Source organism: Carcharhinus amblyrhynchos, chromosome 32 (genome assembly GCF_965287045.1).
Source record: "Carcharhinus amblyrhynchos chromosome 32, sCarAmb.v2.hapA, whole genome shotgun sequence".
Classification (NCBI taxonomy): Eukaryota; Metazoa; Chordata; class Chondrichthyes; order Carcharhiniformes; family Carcharhinidae; genus Carcharhinus; species Carcharhinus amblyrhynchos.
This window is the reverse complement of record NC_137355.1, coordinates 16,760,025-16,778,126: the sequence shown is the minus strand read 5'-3', so window position 1 is coordinate 16,778,126 and position 18,102 is coordinate 16,760,025. Positions and strand designations below refer to the sequence as shown.

The 18,102-nt window shown below is 47.1% G+C and overlaps 1 protein-coding gene across 1 annotated transcript in view; it reads right to left on the bottom strand.

Annotated features, from left to right (window-relative positions):
* The window catches only part of LOC145360683 (protein ERGIC-53-like), an 80,850-nt gene that overhangs the window by 3,972 nt on the left and 58,776 nt on the right, over nt 1-18,102 (bottom strand). The window contains exons 11-12 of the mRNA XM_080216038.1: nt 4,093-4,237; nt 425-540 (exon numbers count right to left, since the gene is read on the bottom strand). Coding sequence (XP_080072164.1) covers nt 425-540; nt 4,093-4,237 — 261 coding nt within the window. The remainder of the gene's footprint in view (nt 1-424; nt 541-4,092; nt 4,238-18,102) is intronic.

The window sequence follows — 18,102 nt, the reverse complement described above, 5'->3', positions numbered from 1 at the left end:
CTGTGTGTCCAAAGATGTGCAGGTTAGGAGGATTGGCCATGCGAAATTGCCCCTTTGTGTCCAAAGATGTATTGGTGAGGAGAATTAGACATGCTAAATTGCCCCTTAATGCCCAAAGGTATGAAGTTAGGATTGGCCATGCTAAGTTGCCCCTTAGGTGTCCAAAGATGTATAGTTAGATGGATTGGCCATGCTAAATTACCCCTTACTGTAAGGGGGATTAGCAGAGTAAATACATGGGATTAGGGGATTGGACCTGTGTGGGATTGTTGTCAGTGCAGACTTGATGGGCAGAATGGCCTCCTTCTGCACTGTAGAGATTCTTTGATTCTATGAGTTCTATTTCTTTTGTTCTGGGATGTCCTGGCTCAACAGCACTGCTAACAATGCATATCGCTTTTCTTCAAGGATGCAAAAGGATTACCTGTGTATTAGGTAAGAGAGGAAGAATATAGACTGGAGAACAATGAACACCACAAATTGCCAGGCTGATGTACAGGATGGAAGAGGTGGGGCCTTTGGGCAGGTGACGTGCTGAACCTGTAAAAGAAACGATTGATTCAATTAACTATACGCAATCCATAGACATGGAAAGGAGGCCATGTGGCCCATTTTCTGTCTGCCAGTTGAAAAAACATCAGCAAGTCAACAATTTGGAACATTTAAGTCACCTACAGCCTAACACCAACAACCCATCCTGGTCCCCCCCATGCCAACACTATCATTAAAGTAGCCCACCATTGCCTCCACTTTCTCAGGAGGCTAAGGAAATTTGGCATGTCCGCTACAACTCTCATCAGTTTACAGATGCACCATAGAGAGCATCCTTTCCAGGTGTATCACAGCTTGGTAATGGTTCCTGATCTGACCAAGACCGCAAGGAACTACAAAGGGTCATGAACGTAGCCCAGGTGTGGATGCCACAGTGGTTGGCACTGCTACCTCACAGCGCGATGGACCCGGGTTTGACTCCAGGCTTGGGTCACTCTGTGTGGAGTTTGTACATTCTCCTTGTGTCTGCGTGGGTTTCCTCCGGTTTCCTCCCATACTCTGAAAGATATGCTGGTTAAGTGCATTGATCTGAACAGGCACTGGGCTGTGGTGATTAGGGGAATTTCACAGTAACTTCCCCCTCCACAGGCCCTGTCTCCAGTACACCCTGTTCTCTTGGCACTGCCTAATGCTGGGTGGGCAGTGCCAAGGTGTCCCTTGGCCATTGCCACTTTGCCCCTTCAGTGCCAGGGGGCCAGGCTGGCACTGCCAGATTGACAAAGCCCAGGAGCACCCCCCCCACCCTTGCCTCTGACCTCCTGGACCTCCCTTCACTCCAGTAGGGTCAGACCACTATCTCCCCACTAGTGGGGAGCGGTTGTAAACCTGTTGAAGTGCAATTCCAGGCAATTGGCAGGCCTGGCAACTTCAGTCCTGAGCCTGCTAATAGTATTTAAATACCAATTACAATATTTAAATCAGCTCTGTGCCAATAGAGTACATGGGGGGGGGGGGGGGGGTAAAGAAATTAGAATGTGCAGAATGTAGTGTTACAGTCAGAGCTAGGGTGTAGTGAAAGATCAACTTGATACAAAGTAAGTGCATTCAAAAGTCTGATAGCAGCAGGGAAGAAGCTGTTCCTGAGTTGATTGAGTTATATGATCTCAGGCTTTTACATCTTTCCCCCAACGGAAGAGGTTTAAGCACTAACGTCTGGGATGCTTGATAATGCCGGCTGCTTTTCCAAGGCAGCGGGAAGTGTAGACGGTGTCAGTGGATGGGAGGCTGGTTTGTGTGATGGGCTGGGCTACGTTCATAACCCAGTTTCCTGTGGTTTTGGTCAGAGTAGGAGCCACACCAAGCTGTAATACATCCGGGAATGATGCTTTCTATGAATATATTTTTCAAAGTTTATTTATTAGTGTTACACATCAACTCATATTAACACTGCAATGAAGTTACTGCAAAAATGTGTCACAGGTCAACTCACATTAACACTGCAATGAAGTTACTGTGAAAATCCCCTAGTCGCCACACTCTGGTGCCTGTTTGGGTACACGGAGGGAGAATTTAACGTGGCCAATGCACCTAACCAGCACATACAAAGAACAAAGAAAATTGTAGCACAGGAACAGGCCCTTCGGCCCTCCAAACCTGCACCGCCCGTGCTGCCCGTTTGAACTAAAACCCCCTACCTTCTCGGGGACCGTATCCCTCTATTTCCATCCTATTCATGTATTTGTCCAGACGCCCCTTAGAAGCCTTTCGGACTGTGGGAGGAAACCCACGCCAAGGACCCGGGTTTGATTCCCAGCTCGCGGCACTGTCTGTATGTGTAGATGCCACACAGTGACATGAGCCAGGAATCAAACCCGGGTCCTTGGTGCTGTGAGGCAGCAGTGCTAACCACCGTGCCACTGATACCTACGCGGGTAAATTTTACTTGGACGTGGTGGCTTGGAGTGTAAAGGGTCCAGGCTATAATGGATGCTTTTTATTCCAGATCCCCAGTGGGTAAGTTATTGACCGAGAGTTTTATTTAGGAGAGGAGGAACACATCTCTGTACGTGCTTAAAATCTCGTCTCGTGGCAAATGACAACCTTTCCCAGTGAAGCTACAAATCAAATGGCACACGTTCAAACTGGAGTACGTGTAGAGGACATGTCTCTGGGGAAGGCTATCCTGGGCGACCCTATGGAATAGTTGACGCTGTTACTGAGCGTACGGCTGGGATGCCCGGCAGTAATACAGAAAGCAGGATAAGGTTGCAGCTCCTCCAAGGACGGGAAGGCTTTTAACGGAAGCCCCCTGGGCAATTGCCTGGCAAAGCGAATTTCTATCAAAAACTGGCCTGCGTTTTACTCTTCTCCGCCTCCTCCCCCACCCCGGGGAAATACCACGTGACCCATCGGCTGAACAATCTGCGCAACATCTGACAAGTATTAATTCTGCCTTCAGGGCAGTTGTTTGTTGCAATGGAGAAGGAGCACATGTCGATGGCAGGGAGGAGGGAGGGGGGGGACAGAGGGAGACGCAGGAGAAAGAGCCATCACTGAAAACCATGAAGCAGGAAGTACTCGAAAGGAAACCAGTGCAATGAGGTTTAAAACACAGCCGCTCTGTTTGAATTAGATGGTAAATTGCACCCTATTTAAGAGCCACTGAGAAAGACATTCCAATTTCCCCTCCTGGTCTCTCAATACATAAAAAAAACCAACACCCCAATGCTTAGAGACAGTTAGTTAAAATCAGAGAATTCCTACAGGGCAGAACCAGGCCATTCAGCCCATTTAGTCTGCACCGAAAACAATCCCATCCAGGACCTATCTCCATGAATTTACCCTGCTAATCCCCCTGACACTAAGGGGCAATTTAACATGTCCAATTCACCCAAGTTACACATCTTTGGACACTAAGGGCCAATTTAGCATGGCCAGTCCACTAACCTACACATCGTTGGACACTAAGACATTTAGTATGGCCTGTACATTTTTGGACATTAAGGGGCAATTTAGAATGGTCATTCCACCCTACCTGCACATTTTTGGACATTAAGGGGCAATTTAGCATGGCCAATCCACCTAACCCGAACATTGTGGGACACGAAGGAACAATTTAGCAGGGCCAATCCACATATGCCGGTTATGTGGATAACCTGCATATGCATAACCCACACATCTTTGGAGCAAACTGGAGAACCCGGAGGAAACCCACACAGACATGGGGAGAAAGTGCAAACTCCGCACAGACAGTCACCCGAGGCTGGAACTGAACCCGGGTCTCTGGCGCTGCGAGGCAGCAGTGCTAACCACTGTGCCACCCCTGCATGAGTTTATACTCCATTCAAATGCTTAACTTCTCCTTATAATTTAAATAAATTCTTGTAGTTCAAACTTTTATCCGCTGTCCGCTAACAAAAAGGATTGAATCTGCACAGTCCAATTAAATTGCAACAACTAAATTGCCTCCAAAACTCTGCCTGCTCATTTTCAAAGCGACTCGAAGAAGTTAATCACAGTTTGAGTTGCAGGTCCAAATTACTCTGCAGTGATAAAATCAAAAGCCCGATGGAATAGAACCCAGTAATGCTGAAGTCTTACCCTGATGTTGCTCAAGCTGTCAACGTCCTTTCTGACAGTGTGAATATGCTCCCTGATTTCACTGGCGTGGCTTCTGTCCACAGTGACGGCATCCAGGGATTGCTGGCTTTGCCTCACTTTGGAGAGGATGTCAGCTATGCTGGTCCTGTGAAGCAAAACACAAATGACTCAGGATGGAGATTGCACAAAACTTGCCAAGAGTGAGGGGTCTCTCCTCATCCTACTGGCCGAATGACCTTCTTCTGCACTGTACAGATTCTAAGATTCCCCTTCGACATGTCCACTATGACAGACACCAATTTTTTTTACGCACGCACCATATAAAGCATCTTTTCCGGTTATATTACAGCTTGGTATGGCTCCTGCTCTGCCCAAGGCCACAAGAAACTACAAGGGTTGTGAACATAGCCCAGTCCATCACGCAAACCAGCCTCCCATCCACTGACTTTCTACACTTCTCACTGTCTCAGAAAAGCAGCCAGCGTAATTAAGGACCCCACATACCCGGCATCCTCTCTTCCACCTCCTTCCGTTGGGAAAAAGATACAAAAGTCTGAGGTCACGTACCAACCGACTCAAGAACAGCTTCTTCCCTGCTGCCATCAGACTTTTGAATAGACCTACCATATATTAAGTTGACTTTTCTCTACAGCCTAGCTAAGACTGTGTACTACATTCTGCACTCTCTTCTTTTGTTCTCCCCAATGTACTCCATGAACTTTGTCTGTAAACCGCACAAGGAACAATTCTTTTCACTGTGTACTAATACATACAATTATACGTACAACTAATACAGTCAACAATAAATCAATCAAAAAGAAGTCCAATATACGTCTGAGGCAACGGAGGTGCCATCTCTGCACTAAGATTTAACATTAACCCAGCCGTCCAGTGGCATGGGTGGCACAGTGGTTAGCACTATAGCCTCACAGCACCAGGGACCCAGGTTCAATTTCTAGCTTGGGTCACTGTCTGTGTGGGTTTCCTCCAGGTGCTCCGGTTTCCTCCCACAGTCTGAAAGACGTGCTGGTTAGGTGCATTGGCCGTGCTGAATTCTCCCTCAGTGTACCCGAACAGGTGCCGGAATAGGGCGACACAGGAATTTTCACGGTAACTTCACTGCAGTGTTAATGTAAGCCTACTTGTGACACTAATAAACAAATTTTAAACTTAACCCATTAATGACCAGGGCAGCATGGTGGCACAGAGGTTAGCACTGCTGCCTCACAGCGCCAGGGACCCAGGTTCGATTCCCAGCTTGGGTCACTGTCTGTGTGGAGTTTGCACATTCTCCCAGTGTCTGCGTGGGTTTCCTCTGGGTGCTCCGGCTTCCTCCCACAGTCCAAAGACGTGTGGATTAGACATGGTAAATCGCCCCTTAGAGTCAGGGGGACTAGTGAGGGTAAATGCATGGGGTTATGGGGATAGGGGCTGGGTGGGATTGTGGTTGGTGCAGACTCGATGGGCCTCCTTCTGCACTGTAGGGATTCAATGAATTCTTTTATGCTTACAGAAAAAGGACACTGGAAAAAAAACACACATACTTAGCAGAGATTACATAAGGTTACGGCTTGGGATGTTCCACTGGAAATTAAATGCCATCCATGTACTGTGTGGTTTTGTAGGTCACTCTACTCTGATTATGCACTGCAAACAGCCATACTTGGCTACATTCCCAAAGCCAAGCCTCTGGTTAAGGGAAATCACCAGATGGCATCGTTATGCAATTGCACTGATTGGATGCGCACTGTAACAACAGTCTCTGGAGTAATGTCCAGCACTTGTGTTCAAATACAGATCATCTGGGGAGTCAGGGACGGCACAGGTTTGCGGGGGGGGGGACGGGACGGACGGTGGAAGAGGTTGGAGAGGATTAATGTTTGTAAAAAAAAAAGTCAAATTTGACTTTAATTAGATTTAAATCTAATCATTGGTTGGGAAAGTGCTCTAAATCTCTAAAAGGGATTTGCTCTCCAACAAAAACAGGAAAGGCTGGAAACATCCGCAGGTCTGGAATGCCAAACAAGGAATTAGTGTTTCAGGTCAGCAACCTTTTCCAGTGCTTGGATGCTCGAACTGCCGGAATGTTTGCAGCATCTTCATCTCGGAACTTCTGGCAGTTTTTGCAATTTATTCCTGATCTGGTAAGGGTGGGAAGGGCTCTGTGAGACAAGGTTGTTAATGCCTTTTTTCTTCAAAAAAGGCAGACAAATTTATGTTGTGTTTTGCACCTGGCAATCTGATGGAGGGCAGCACGGTGGCACAGCTGAGCGACATCACAAAGGTCGGGAAGGACAAGGTACTTGAAGGCAACATGGTGACACAGTGCTTAGCACTGGTGCCTCTCAGTACCAGGGGCCTGGGTTCAATTCCGTCCTTGGGCGACGGTGTGGAGTTTGCACGTTCTCCCCGTCTCTATGTGGGTTTCCTCCTCCCACATTAAACTAGGGTCAATTTATCATGGCCAATCAACCTAATCCACACATTGTTGGACTCGGGGGGGAAGAAACCCACGCAGACACGGGGAGAAAGTGCAAACTCCACACAATCACCGGAATCGAACCTGGGTCCTTGGTGCTGTGAGGCAGCAGTGCTAACCACTGTGCCACTACGTGTAGGTTAGGTGGATTGGGCACCTAAATTGCCCTTAGTGTCCAAAAGATGTGTGGGTTGGGTGAATTGGTTACGATAAATTGCCCCTTACTGTCCAAAGTTCTGCAGATTAAGTGGATTGGCCATGTAAATTGCCCCTTAATACCCAAAGAGGTGCAGATTAGGTGGATTGGCCATGCTAAATTGCCCTTTAGTGTCCAAAGATGTGCAGGTTATCTGAATTGGCCATGCTAAATTGCCCCTTAGTGTCCAAAGATGTGTAGGTTAGCTGGGTTGGCCATGTTAAATGCATGGGTTACAGGGATAAAGCAGTAGCATGGGCTTGGATAAGATGCTCTCTCAGAGAGTAGGTGCAGGCCGAATAACCTCCTTCCGAACTGTAGAGATTCTCTGTTTAAGATTGGCTTTTAACACGTGAGAATTGGATGAAACGTAAATTTTTAGAATGTAAAACTAGGAATGGAATTCTGAGAGTACTTTTCCCAACAGAGACAAGTCCCAAATGAAGGGAATGTGCAGAACCTTCAAACTTAATCTTTCTTCTACAAAAGTAATCTTCCCATTCAAAGATTTCTCAACTTAATCCATTTTGAAATTTTGCTGCCAGGAACTGGCATTAGTGTCATACGGGGGTTGTGTAACATGTGAACATATGAAATAGGAGCAGAGAGGAGGCCATTCATCCATAAGATGTTGGAGCAGAATTCAGCCATTCGGCCTAACGAATCTGCTCTGCCATTCGGTCGTGGCTGATGGGATTCTCATCCCCATAACCCTTTATCCCCTTATTGATCATGAACCTATCTATCTCTGACTTAATTACACTCAATGACCTAGCCTCCACAACCTTCTGTGGTGATGAGTTCCACAGATTCACCACCTTCTGGCTGAAGAAATAATGGCCCTTGAACCTGCCCTGCTGTTCAATAAGATCATGGTTGATCTGTTTTCAAATTCCACATTTCCATCTACCTCCCCAGTTACCTTCGATTCCCTTGCCTAACAAGAATCTATCTACCTCAGCCTTAAAAATATTCAACGTCCCGACCTCTTTGTGAGATAGAATTCTAAAGACACACAACCCTCCAAGAGAAAAGATTTCTTCTCATCTCTGCTCTAAAAAAGGTGACCCCTAATTTTATTAGTAAGAAGTCTCACAACACCAGATGAAAGTTCAATAGGTTTGCTTGGAACCACGAGCTTTCAGAGCACTGCCCCTTCATCAGGGTGACTCTCTAGAAGAAGGAGCAGTGCTCCGAAAGCTCATGATTCCAAATGAACCTGTTGGATTTTAACCTGGTGTTGAGAGACTTCGTACTGTGCCCACCCCAATCCAACGCCGGCATCTCCACATCATGACTAATTTTAAAACAGTGCCCTAGTTCAGGACTCTCCAATAAGAGGGATCATCCTTTCCACATCCAACTTGTCTAGTAGGATCTTATATACTTCAAACAAGTCCACCCTCACTCTTCTCAGAAGCATGGAAGTGTAGTCTGTCCAACCTTTTGTCATAAGACAACCCACTTATTCCTCTGAACTGCCTCCAGTGCATTTACATTCTTCCTGAATTAAGGAGGGCCAAACTGCACACAGTATTCAAGATACGGCCTCACCAGCCATTATTTCTGTTCATAGAATCCCTGTAATACAGAAGCAGGCCATTTGACCCATTGAGTCTGCACCAACAACTATCCCACCCCAGGGCAACCATCCCCACAACAGCTGACATTTACCCATGAAACCCTCTAACCTACACATAGCAGAACACTAAGGCGCAACTTAGCGTGGCCAAGCAACCTAACCCGCACTGTGGGACGAAACTGGAGCACCTGGAGGAAACCCACGCAGACACAGGGAGAACGTGCAGACTTCACACAGACAGTGACCCAAGCCAGGGATCGAACCCAGGTCCCTGGAGTTGCGAGGTAGCAGTGCTAACCACTGTGCCACCGTGCCTATTTGAGCACAATGGCATGGTGGCACAGTAGTTAGCACTGCTGCCTCACAACTCCAGGGACCCGGGTTCGATCCCCGGCTTGGATCACTTCCCTGTCTATAGATTCCTGGGTTGAAAGACATCCAAACTAAAGATTGGAGGTTAACATTGCAGGCATACAAACAGTACACAACTAATAATAATTGTCTTGCACTTAAAATGGATTTAAGGTCTGAAAGGGAATAAGTTGGTTGCTTTCCCTTCCTGTGCACCATGAGGTCAAAAGGAACTATCTGAGCACAAGTTATTGCCTTGCGAAATCTTGGATGGCTGGACATGGGTGGCGTTTTGCTTCATCTGAGTTCATCCATCCAGATAACCCCAGCAGGCTCCCCTCACCTCACAGCATCTGTCTTTTAAATTATTCCAAGGCTTTTGCCTCCACTGTTGCAGTCTGACAGACATTCCACGTGATGCTCACTCTCCCTCGTCAGAAGTTTGCTCTCCACTTGCTTAAACTTTGCTCCTTTACCGTACAGCCGTCATTCATTTTGCTCTGAAATTGTGTCTGTTTGCGTTTCTCTCCGCCATATTCCAGGGAGATCGGCCTTTTCCAGGCTGATGCCAGATTTTTCCCATATCCCCAGACCAAGGGGGTGGCACGGTGATTAGCACTGCTGCCTCTCAGCGCCAGAGATCTGGGTTCGATTCTCGGCTTGGGTGACTGTGTGAAGACATGTTCTCCCCGTGTCTGCATGGGTTTCCTTCAGGTGCTCCAGTTTAGAATAGAATAGAATTGAATCCCTACGGTGCAGGAGGAGGCCATTCAGTCCATCACGTCTGCACCAACAACAATCGCACCCAGGCCCTATCCCTGTAACCCCACATATTTACCCCACTAATCCCTCTAACCTACACATCCCAGCACACTAAGGGGCAATTTAGCACAGCCAATAAACCTAACTGACGCATCTTTGGAGTGTGGGTGGAAACTGGAGCACCCAGAGGAAACCCACACAGAGACAGAGAGAATGTGCAAACTCCACACAGACAGTGACCCAAGCCAGGAATCGAACCCAAGTCCCTGGAACAGTGAGGCAGCAGTGCTAACCATTGTGCCACCGTGTTCCCACACTCCAAAGGTGTGCAGCTAAGGTTGATTGGCCATGCTCAATTGCCTCATAGAGCCCCAAGATGTGCAGTTTAGGGGAGATTAGCAGGGTTACAGGGATAGGTCAGGAGTGCGGGGGGGGGGGGGGTAGGCTTAGGAAAGATGCTCTGTTGGCAAGTCAGCGCAGACACGATGGGCTGAAAGGCCTCCTTCTGAACTGGGGGGATTCTATGATTCTTTGAAAGGTAACTTTCAAATGCAAATCATTTGGAGAACACTTGAGAGACATAATAAGGTGCTAAACATGCAGAGGGTAGGGAAAATAGCCTTGAAACTAGAGATAGGACACTCAGGGGTGATCACCGTTAAGCAGTTTTTGCACAAGTGAAAATCTGGAACTGATCCCTCTGGACGAGGTGCCAGACACGAGGTGTCCCCTTTTCAGATAAGACACGCACATGCCTGCAAAACAAAATGCCCCCAAAGGTACTGCCTGTCTAAATAAGCAAGGCACACAATGTCAAACTAGAGGACTTGCACTGTCCCTACTAATGCCAAACCATAGCTGTCAAGACAGGAGGCCAATGGGAAATGCCAGAAGCGAGGTTGACCAGTTTTCTTTTCGGAAACGGATCAAGAGAGCCAATGTGGATCAAAAGTTCCTGACTTTATAACATATTTATTCTTTTATGGGACATGGGCATTGCTGGCTGGACCAGCCTCTATTGACCACCCCTAATTGTCCGAGAACTGAGTGGCTTGTTAGGCCATTTCAGAGGGCAGTTGAGAGTCAACCACATTGCTGTGGTCTGGAGTCACAAGTAGGCCAGATCGGGTAAGGACAGCAGATTTAAAGTTTATTTATTCGTATCACAAGTAAAGCTTGCATTAATACTGCAATGAAGTTACTGTGAAAATCCCCGAGTTGCCACACTCTGGCGCCTGTTCGGGCACACTGAGGGAGAATTCAGCACGGCCAATGCACCCTAACCAGCCTGTCTTTCGAACTGTGGGAGGAAACCGGAGCACCCGGAGGAAACCCATGCAGACACGGGGAGAGCCACGCTGGGAATCGAATCCGGGTCGCTGGCGCTGTGAAGCAGCAGTGCCAACCACTGTGCTGCCATGGGTTTGTGTGAAATCTGGCACAAGGGAATCTTCTCCCTTTAAGAGAAATGGAGGGCACCTACGATGGGCGCAAAATCCGAAATATTTCAAAGGTCTGAAAAGATGAGATGCTGAAATTGGATATCCACCCAACCCCCTCCCCCCCACCAATCACCCTAAAAGGCAAGCTAATAATTGAGGAACATGTTAAAGGCTCAGCTCCCGCACAGCTAACTGTGATAAGGTAGCAATTTATTGCTAAGGTTGAGGAACTGTTTGGCTGGAAGAGGGAAATCAGTTCCGCGCCCCTGTGAGTTCCTGAATAATTCAGGAAATGGCTAAGAGGTGTTCTGATGATCTAAAGAAGCAACAGGGGGAAAGAGTTCAAAAGCTGAGCCTTTTCATGTGAGTAGGGGGTGGCTTACGCACTTTAAGGCCAGGGTCAATTTGCATAACTTCAAAGCCCCGGGTGAATCTGTTCACGCTGGTGCAGACACAGCTTGTGCTTCTCCTGAGACGCTGGCTGAAATCACCAAGTATATTTTGGACCACCATTTTTCAGCTGCAGGGGCCGCCCTCTTGCTTTTTTCTTTGGGTGGCACGGTGGTTAGCACTGCTCTCTCACAGCGCCAGGGACCCGGGTTCGATTCCAGCCTCAGGTGACTGACTGACCGGGTGGAGTTTGCTCTGGTTTCCTCCCACGGGCTGATGGGAGGGAGTGGGTGTTTGCGTCGGTCCTCAGCGCTGGCGGGTCACAAAGCGGAAGACAACGGCAGGATTGCTATTGTGGACTCAAACACGGGCATTATAACATACTTGGCAGCGCAAGTGGCACAGCGCTTAGTACTGCTACCTCACGGTGCCAGGGATTCGCAGCTTGGGTGACTGTCTGTGCGGAGTCTGCGCGTTCTTCCCATGTCTGCATGGGTTTCCTCCCACAGTCAGAAAGATGTGCTGGTTAGGTGCTTTGGCCCTGCTAAATTCTGCCTCAGTGTACCCAAACAGGCAACGAAGGGATTTTCACAGTAACTTCATTGCAGTGTTAATGTAAGCCTACTGGTGACACTAATAAATAAACTTTAAAACTAAACTTCACTTTTGCAACCCGTAGACTATCCCCGACTGCATCTTTTAAAGAACTTAGGCACCAATGTGCCAAGTCATCGGGATAACTGAGATGGAAGGTGGAACAGATCTGAAGGAATTGGAAAAGGCCTTCAACATTTACCAAGAAGTTAAGAACAGAGGGGGGTGGCCAGGAGTCTGTAGACAGACAAAGAACAGCTACAACTGTGATAGTCCAGCAATGACGGCAAGAGTGGCTTTAAAATGGCGTTTCTGGTGGAGAGTTAAGCACACGGGGATTTCTTGTGGCCAGTAGCCTAGAATTTGTCAAAGGACACAAGGACCGGAATTTTGCCAGCATGCCCATCCCGATTCCAGGGACGGGCAAGGCTCGGAGAACGGCATTGGCCTCGGGCAGGATACAAGAGCAGGGATGTACTTCTGAGGCTGTATAAGGCTGTGGTCAGACCCCATTTGGAGTATTGTGAGCAGTTTTGGGCCCCATATCTAAGGGGGAACGAGCTGGCCTTGGAAAGGGTCCAGAGGAGGTTCACAAGAATGATTCCTGGAATGAAGAGCTTGCGGAACGGTTGACGACTCTGGGTCTGTACTCATTGGAGTTTAGAAGGATGAGAGGGGGGAACTTATTGAAACTTACAGGATACTGCGAGGCCCTGGACAGAGTGGACGTGGAGAGGATGTTTCCACCAGTAGGAAAAACTAGAACCAGAGGGCACAACCTCAGGCTAAAGGGACGATCCTTTAAAACAGAGATGAGGAGGAATTTCTTCAGCCAGAGAGTGGGGAATCTGTGGAACTCTTTGCCGCAGAAGGTCAGGTCATTAAGATAGATAGGTTCTTGATGAATAAGGGGATCAGGGTTATGGGGAAAAGGCAGGAGAACGGGGATGAGAAAAATATCAGCCATGATTGAACTGTGGAGCACACTCAATGGGCCGAGTGGCCTAATTCTGCTCCAGTGTCTTTTGGGATCGTGCGTACCTCGGGTGGATGTGTGGGTAAAATTTCACCCAAGGTGTCAGATTTAACAGTTCATCCTTGCCAGGGAGGAGCCCTTTACAGACTTTTGGAGCCAGTGATCCTTATCTGGGCATCGGAATATAAACAATATGCACTTAAGGGATCTGGAGTGACCAATACTACTGCTCTGGCTGTGTTTGACTGGCCTAATCGAACGATGCCATTGGGGTTTCTGATCAATTCATTAGCTGATCACCAAAGAACATTTGGAGTTTTAACTCTGCTAACATAAAGAGCTTGTTCAGAAAGGCAGCGTGGAGAACCCGGGGACCAAGCTCACACGGAGAGGTAACATCTGGAAGAAGAGAACAAAGAACTGATTCCACGTGACAACAAAATCCTGGCCAGGTTTTAATTGCAAGTGGAAATCAATCTTAAGTAAACTAACAGATAGAGAGTATTTGGTTTATGCATTGTAAGTATTGACTGTGGTTTAAGTATCTACAGAATAAAGGAAATCGTGTTTAAGTATTTAAAGTTGACGTGTGTCTTTATTTGCCAGAGAGATTACGGCACACAGGTTTGGACAACAGATCAGTCTATCCACCCATCAATACCTGTGTAAAACCTGGTGTAACCAACAATCCCACAAGCAAAGAGCAACACAGTGGCACAATGGTTAGCACTGCTATCTCACGGCGCCAGAGAACCGGTTCAATTCCCGGCTTGGGTCACCGTCTTTGCGGAGTCTGCACATTCTCCTTGTGTCTGCGTGAGTTTCCTCTGGGTGCTCCGGTTTTCTCCCACAGTCCAAAAGTCTGAGGTCACGTACCAACTGCCTCAAGAACAGCTTCTTCCCTGCTGTTGTCAGGCTTTTGAATGGACCTATCTTGCATCAAGTTGATCTTTCTCTATACCCTAGCTATGACTGTACATTCTGCATTCTCTCGTTTCCTTCTCTATGAACAGCATGTTTTGTCTGTATAGTGCGCAAGAAACAATACTTTTCACTGTATGTTAACACATATAACAATGATAAATCAAATCAAAAGGTTAGATGGATTGGCATACAGTGAAAAGTATTGTTTCTTGCACACGATACAGACAAAGCATACCGTTCATACAGAAGGAAACGAGAGAATGCAGAATGTACAGTCATAGCTAGGGTGTAGAGAAAGAGTAACTTAACGCGAGGTAGCTCCATTCAAAAGTCTGATGGCAGCCTTGCTAAGGTACCCCTTAATGTTAGGGGGATGTCAGGTGGATTAGTAGGATAAACGTGTGGGGTTCTGGGGATAGGGTCTGGATGGGATTGTTGGTGCAGGTTCGATGGGCTGAATGACCTCCTTCTGCACCGTAGCGATTCTATCTAAAATCAAATTCAGCAAGTTTCAAGAATCCCAGCATCACGCAACTGACATAAGTTGTATGTAATATTCAGCCAAGGGTGCTAAGGTCTCCGTTTAGCCACTGAGGATATTGCTGTCTGACTGGGTGATTACTGCACGTGTGAAAGTGAGATTACAACAATCGTGAAAATGAAAGTTCCAAAATTGTCAAAAAAACTCTATCAAGTAATGGAACAAGGTCTTCAGTGAAGCCTGGGCTTGCGTACTCAGGATAAGCGACTAATCTTGTGTTCGTTCCATAAACACTGCTTCCAGCCTGAGCAACAGCATGGAAAATAAGACAATATAACAAAATACCAAAGAGCAAGATATGGGGACATTGGCAAGAGACAGTTTTCTGTTGGATAAGAAAGGGCAAAAAGTTAGGCTATGATTGGTGGATATGTATGCAAATGAAGATTAGAAAGTTGTTCGTTTCTCATTTGCTGTAGTTAACTATAACTGCTATTTATTTGTATGTTTGCAAAGCATTGCGCTGCGCCACGTTCTCACTTGTGCACAAGTTATTAAAGCTTGGAAATTGAGTAAAAGCAAATTACTGCAGATTCTGGAATCTGAAACCAAAAGAGAAAATGCTGGAAAATCCCAGCAGGTCTGGCAGCATCTGTAAGGAGAGAGAAGAGCTGATGTTTCGAGTCCAGGTGACCCTTTGTCAAAGCTAAAAAGCATTGCAAGTGGGAGATATTTGTACTGCAGGGGGAGGGAATGGAAGATGAGTCACAGCCACAAAAACAAAGGGAAAGGCTGCTAATGGCAGCCCACAGAGAGAATAGAATGGCCAAACAGCAGAGAAGCTGAAAACAGAGGGTCAAGTGTCACAGATGAAGATGTGGGAGGAAGGGGGGGGGTAAATGGGGGAGAAAAGGGAAGAAAATGGGGATAAAATGGAGGGGGAGGGAGAAAAATAAAGAAAGACAATAAAGATATATAAGTTAGAGAACAGTTAAAAATTAAATGGAATGAAAGGGGGTGGAGGTGGGGTAGAGTGAATCATGTTGAATTCGATATGGAGACCGAAGGCTGTAATGTGAATATCAGTTTGAAAACGCACCCTCACATTCCCTGACCTGCTTTTGATTTGATTTATTGTCACATGTATTGGGATACAGTGAAAAGTATTGTTTCTTGCGCATTATACAGACAAAACATACTGTTCATAGAGCACATAGGGGAGAAGGAAAGGAGAGTGCGCAGAGTGTACTGTTACAGTTACAGATAGGGTGCAGAGAAAGATCAGCTTAATTTACAGTAGATCCATTCAAAAGTCTGACGGCAGCAGGGAAGAAGCTGTTCTCGAGTCAGTTGGTATGTGACCTCAGACTTTTGTATCTTTTTCCCAATGGAAGAAGCTGGAAGAGAGAATGTTCACAGTGCGTGTGGGGTCCTTAATTATGCTGGCTGCTTTGCCAAGGCAGCGGGAAGTGTAGACGTAGTCAATGGATGGGAGGCTGGTTTGTCCTCTCCTTCCCCCTCGATATGAGATGGCGCAGTGGTTAGCACTGCTGCCTCACAGCGCCAGAGACCTGGGTTCAATTCCCAGCTTGGGTCTGTGCGGAGTTCGCACGTTCTCCCTGTGTCTGCATGGGTTTCCTCCGGGTGCTTCGGTTTCCTCCCACATTCTGAAAGACGCGCTGGTTAGGTGAACTGACCCGAACAGGTGTCGGAATGTGGCAACTAGGAGAATTTCATTGTAACTTCATTGCCATGTCAATGTACGCCTTGCTTGAGAATAATAAATCAAACTTTACTTTAGAATCCTACAGTGCAGAAGGCGGCCATTCGGCCCATCAAGTCCACAACCCCATGCATTTACCCTAGCCAGACCCCCTGACTCTATAAGCGACGACTATTTCACTGTCGTGTGGACATGTACGTACGATTTTGGATTTCTTTGTACGCTGGCGGAGGAATCAGGCAAAACAAACCGGCGAGATAAAAAGCTCTGGGAGAGAATGAATCTGCTTGAAGGACATGCTTGTTGACAGCAGTGAGCTTTCCACCCCGTTGGACACAGAGGGGGCTGGAAGGCACGGAGGCAGCAGTGACGACGTTATGACACAGGATCACGTCTCCTGCCCTGGGCTGAATGTTATCTTGGGCAGTGCGCTGCCAAGGCCCCGAGACTGCAAGCTAACATTCAGCAGAGAGATCAGGCGGGCAAACAAATCAGCAGTAATTCCCAAGGATACGTGTGCACGCAATCGGAAACAATCTTCTGATCCCGGGAATAGATCAGCACAAGAATTGCAGTATGATTAAGGGAATTTCCATCACTGTTTGAACTAAGAAGGTGAAAAGTCACCATCAGTCCTGGTCAGTGTCCTGAGACGCTAACTCCAAAGAATGTTTAGAATCCTATCAGTATAGGAGGAGGCCACTTGGCCCATTGAGTTTGGATGCTCCCTGCCCAGTGAGGCTACCTCATTGAATGTTTTTAAGGCAAGGATAGATAGATTTTTGAACAGTAAAGGAAAGAAGGGTTATGGTGAGTGGACGGGTAAGTGGAGCTCAGTCCGCGAAAAAATCAGTCATGATCTTATTGAATGGCGGAGCAGGCTCGAGGGGCCAGATGGCCAACTCCTGCTCCTAGTTCTTATGGCAAGAATGAAGGGGGGCTAATTTGGAGGATTCCTCGGGAGCGATTGCTCAGGTAGTGTGGGCTTTGCCTCTCGTTTGGCCCCTTATTGAGGCCGTAAAGCTGATGGGAAAATCCGCCTCAAATATTCAGCTGAACTGAAACCGTAAGTGGATTACACCTGGAGCTTCCATAATCACTATTTTGTTCAGTAATTTTTCAATCAGTTTAGAATCCATTATCAAGTCTATACATACATTCAAGTCTCAGGGATAAAATGTTTGCTGAATCTTTGAGAATCCTCTCTCCTGCAGAATCTCCCTTGCCTTTACCCCTAACCCAACGCTTCTGTCACTTGCAACCCCCGGACATCTGGGAAGGCAGTGAAATAACCACGGCAGCAAACTGTGTTCCAATTCCTTCCCTCTAATCCCAATGGAAAGTTTCACAAACCAGGGTAGTATCCCGAAGTTTAAAGTTTATTTATTATTAGTCACAAGCAGGCTTACATTCACACTGCAATGAAGTTACTGTGAAAATCTCCTAGTCGCCACACTCTGGCACCTGTTTGGGTACACAGAGAGAATTTAGCAGGGCTTATCCACACAGTAAGAAGTCTCACAATAATTAATCTGGTGTTGTGAGATTTCTTACTGTGTTTACCCCAGTCCAAAGCTGGTTAGGTGGATAATCATGATGTGGAGATGCTGGCGTTGGACTGGGGTAAACACAATAAGAAATCTCACAAAACCAGGTTAAAGTCCCACCAGTTTATTTGATAGTAATCCCGCAAGCTTTCGGAAACGCTGTTCCTTTGTCAGGTGTGTGGAAGGTTCTGATCAGAGAAGGGCACACCTTCCACACACCTTCAGAACCTTCCACACACCTTCAGAACCTTCCACACACCTTCAGAACCTTCCACACACCTGACGAAGGAACAGCGTTTCCGAAAGCTTGCGGGATTACTATCAAATAAACTGGTTGGACTTCAACCTGGTGTTGTGAGATTTCTTACTGTGTTTACCCCAGTCCAAAGCCAGCAGCTCTACGTCTGTGGGAGGCAACCAGAGCACCCGGAGGAAACCTACGCAGATACGGGGAGAATGTGCAAACTCCACGCAGACAGTGAGACAAGCTGGGAATTGAACCCGGGTCCCTGGCACTGTGAGACAGCAGTGCTAACCACTGTGCCGCTGTGCCTGGTGCATTG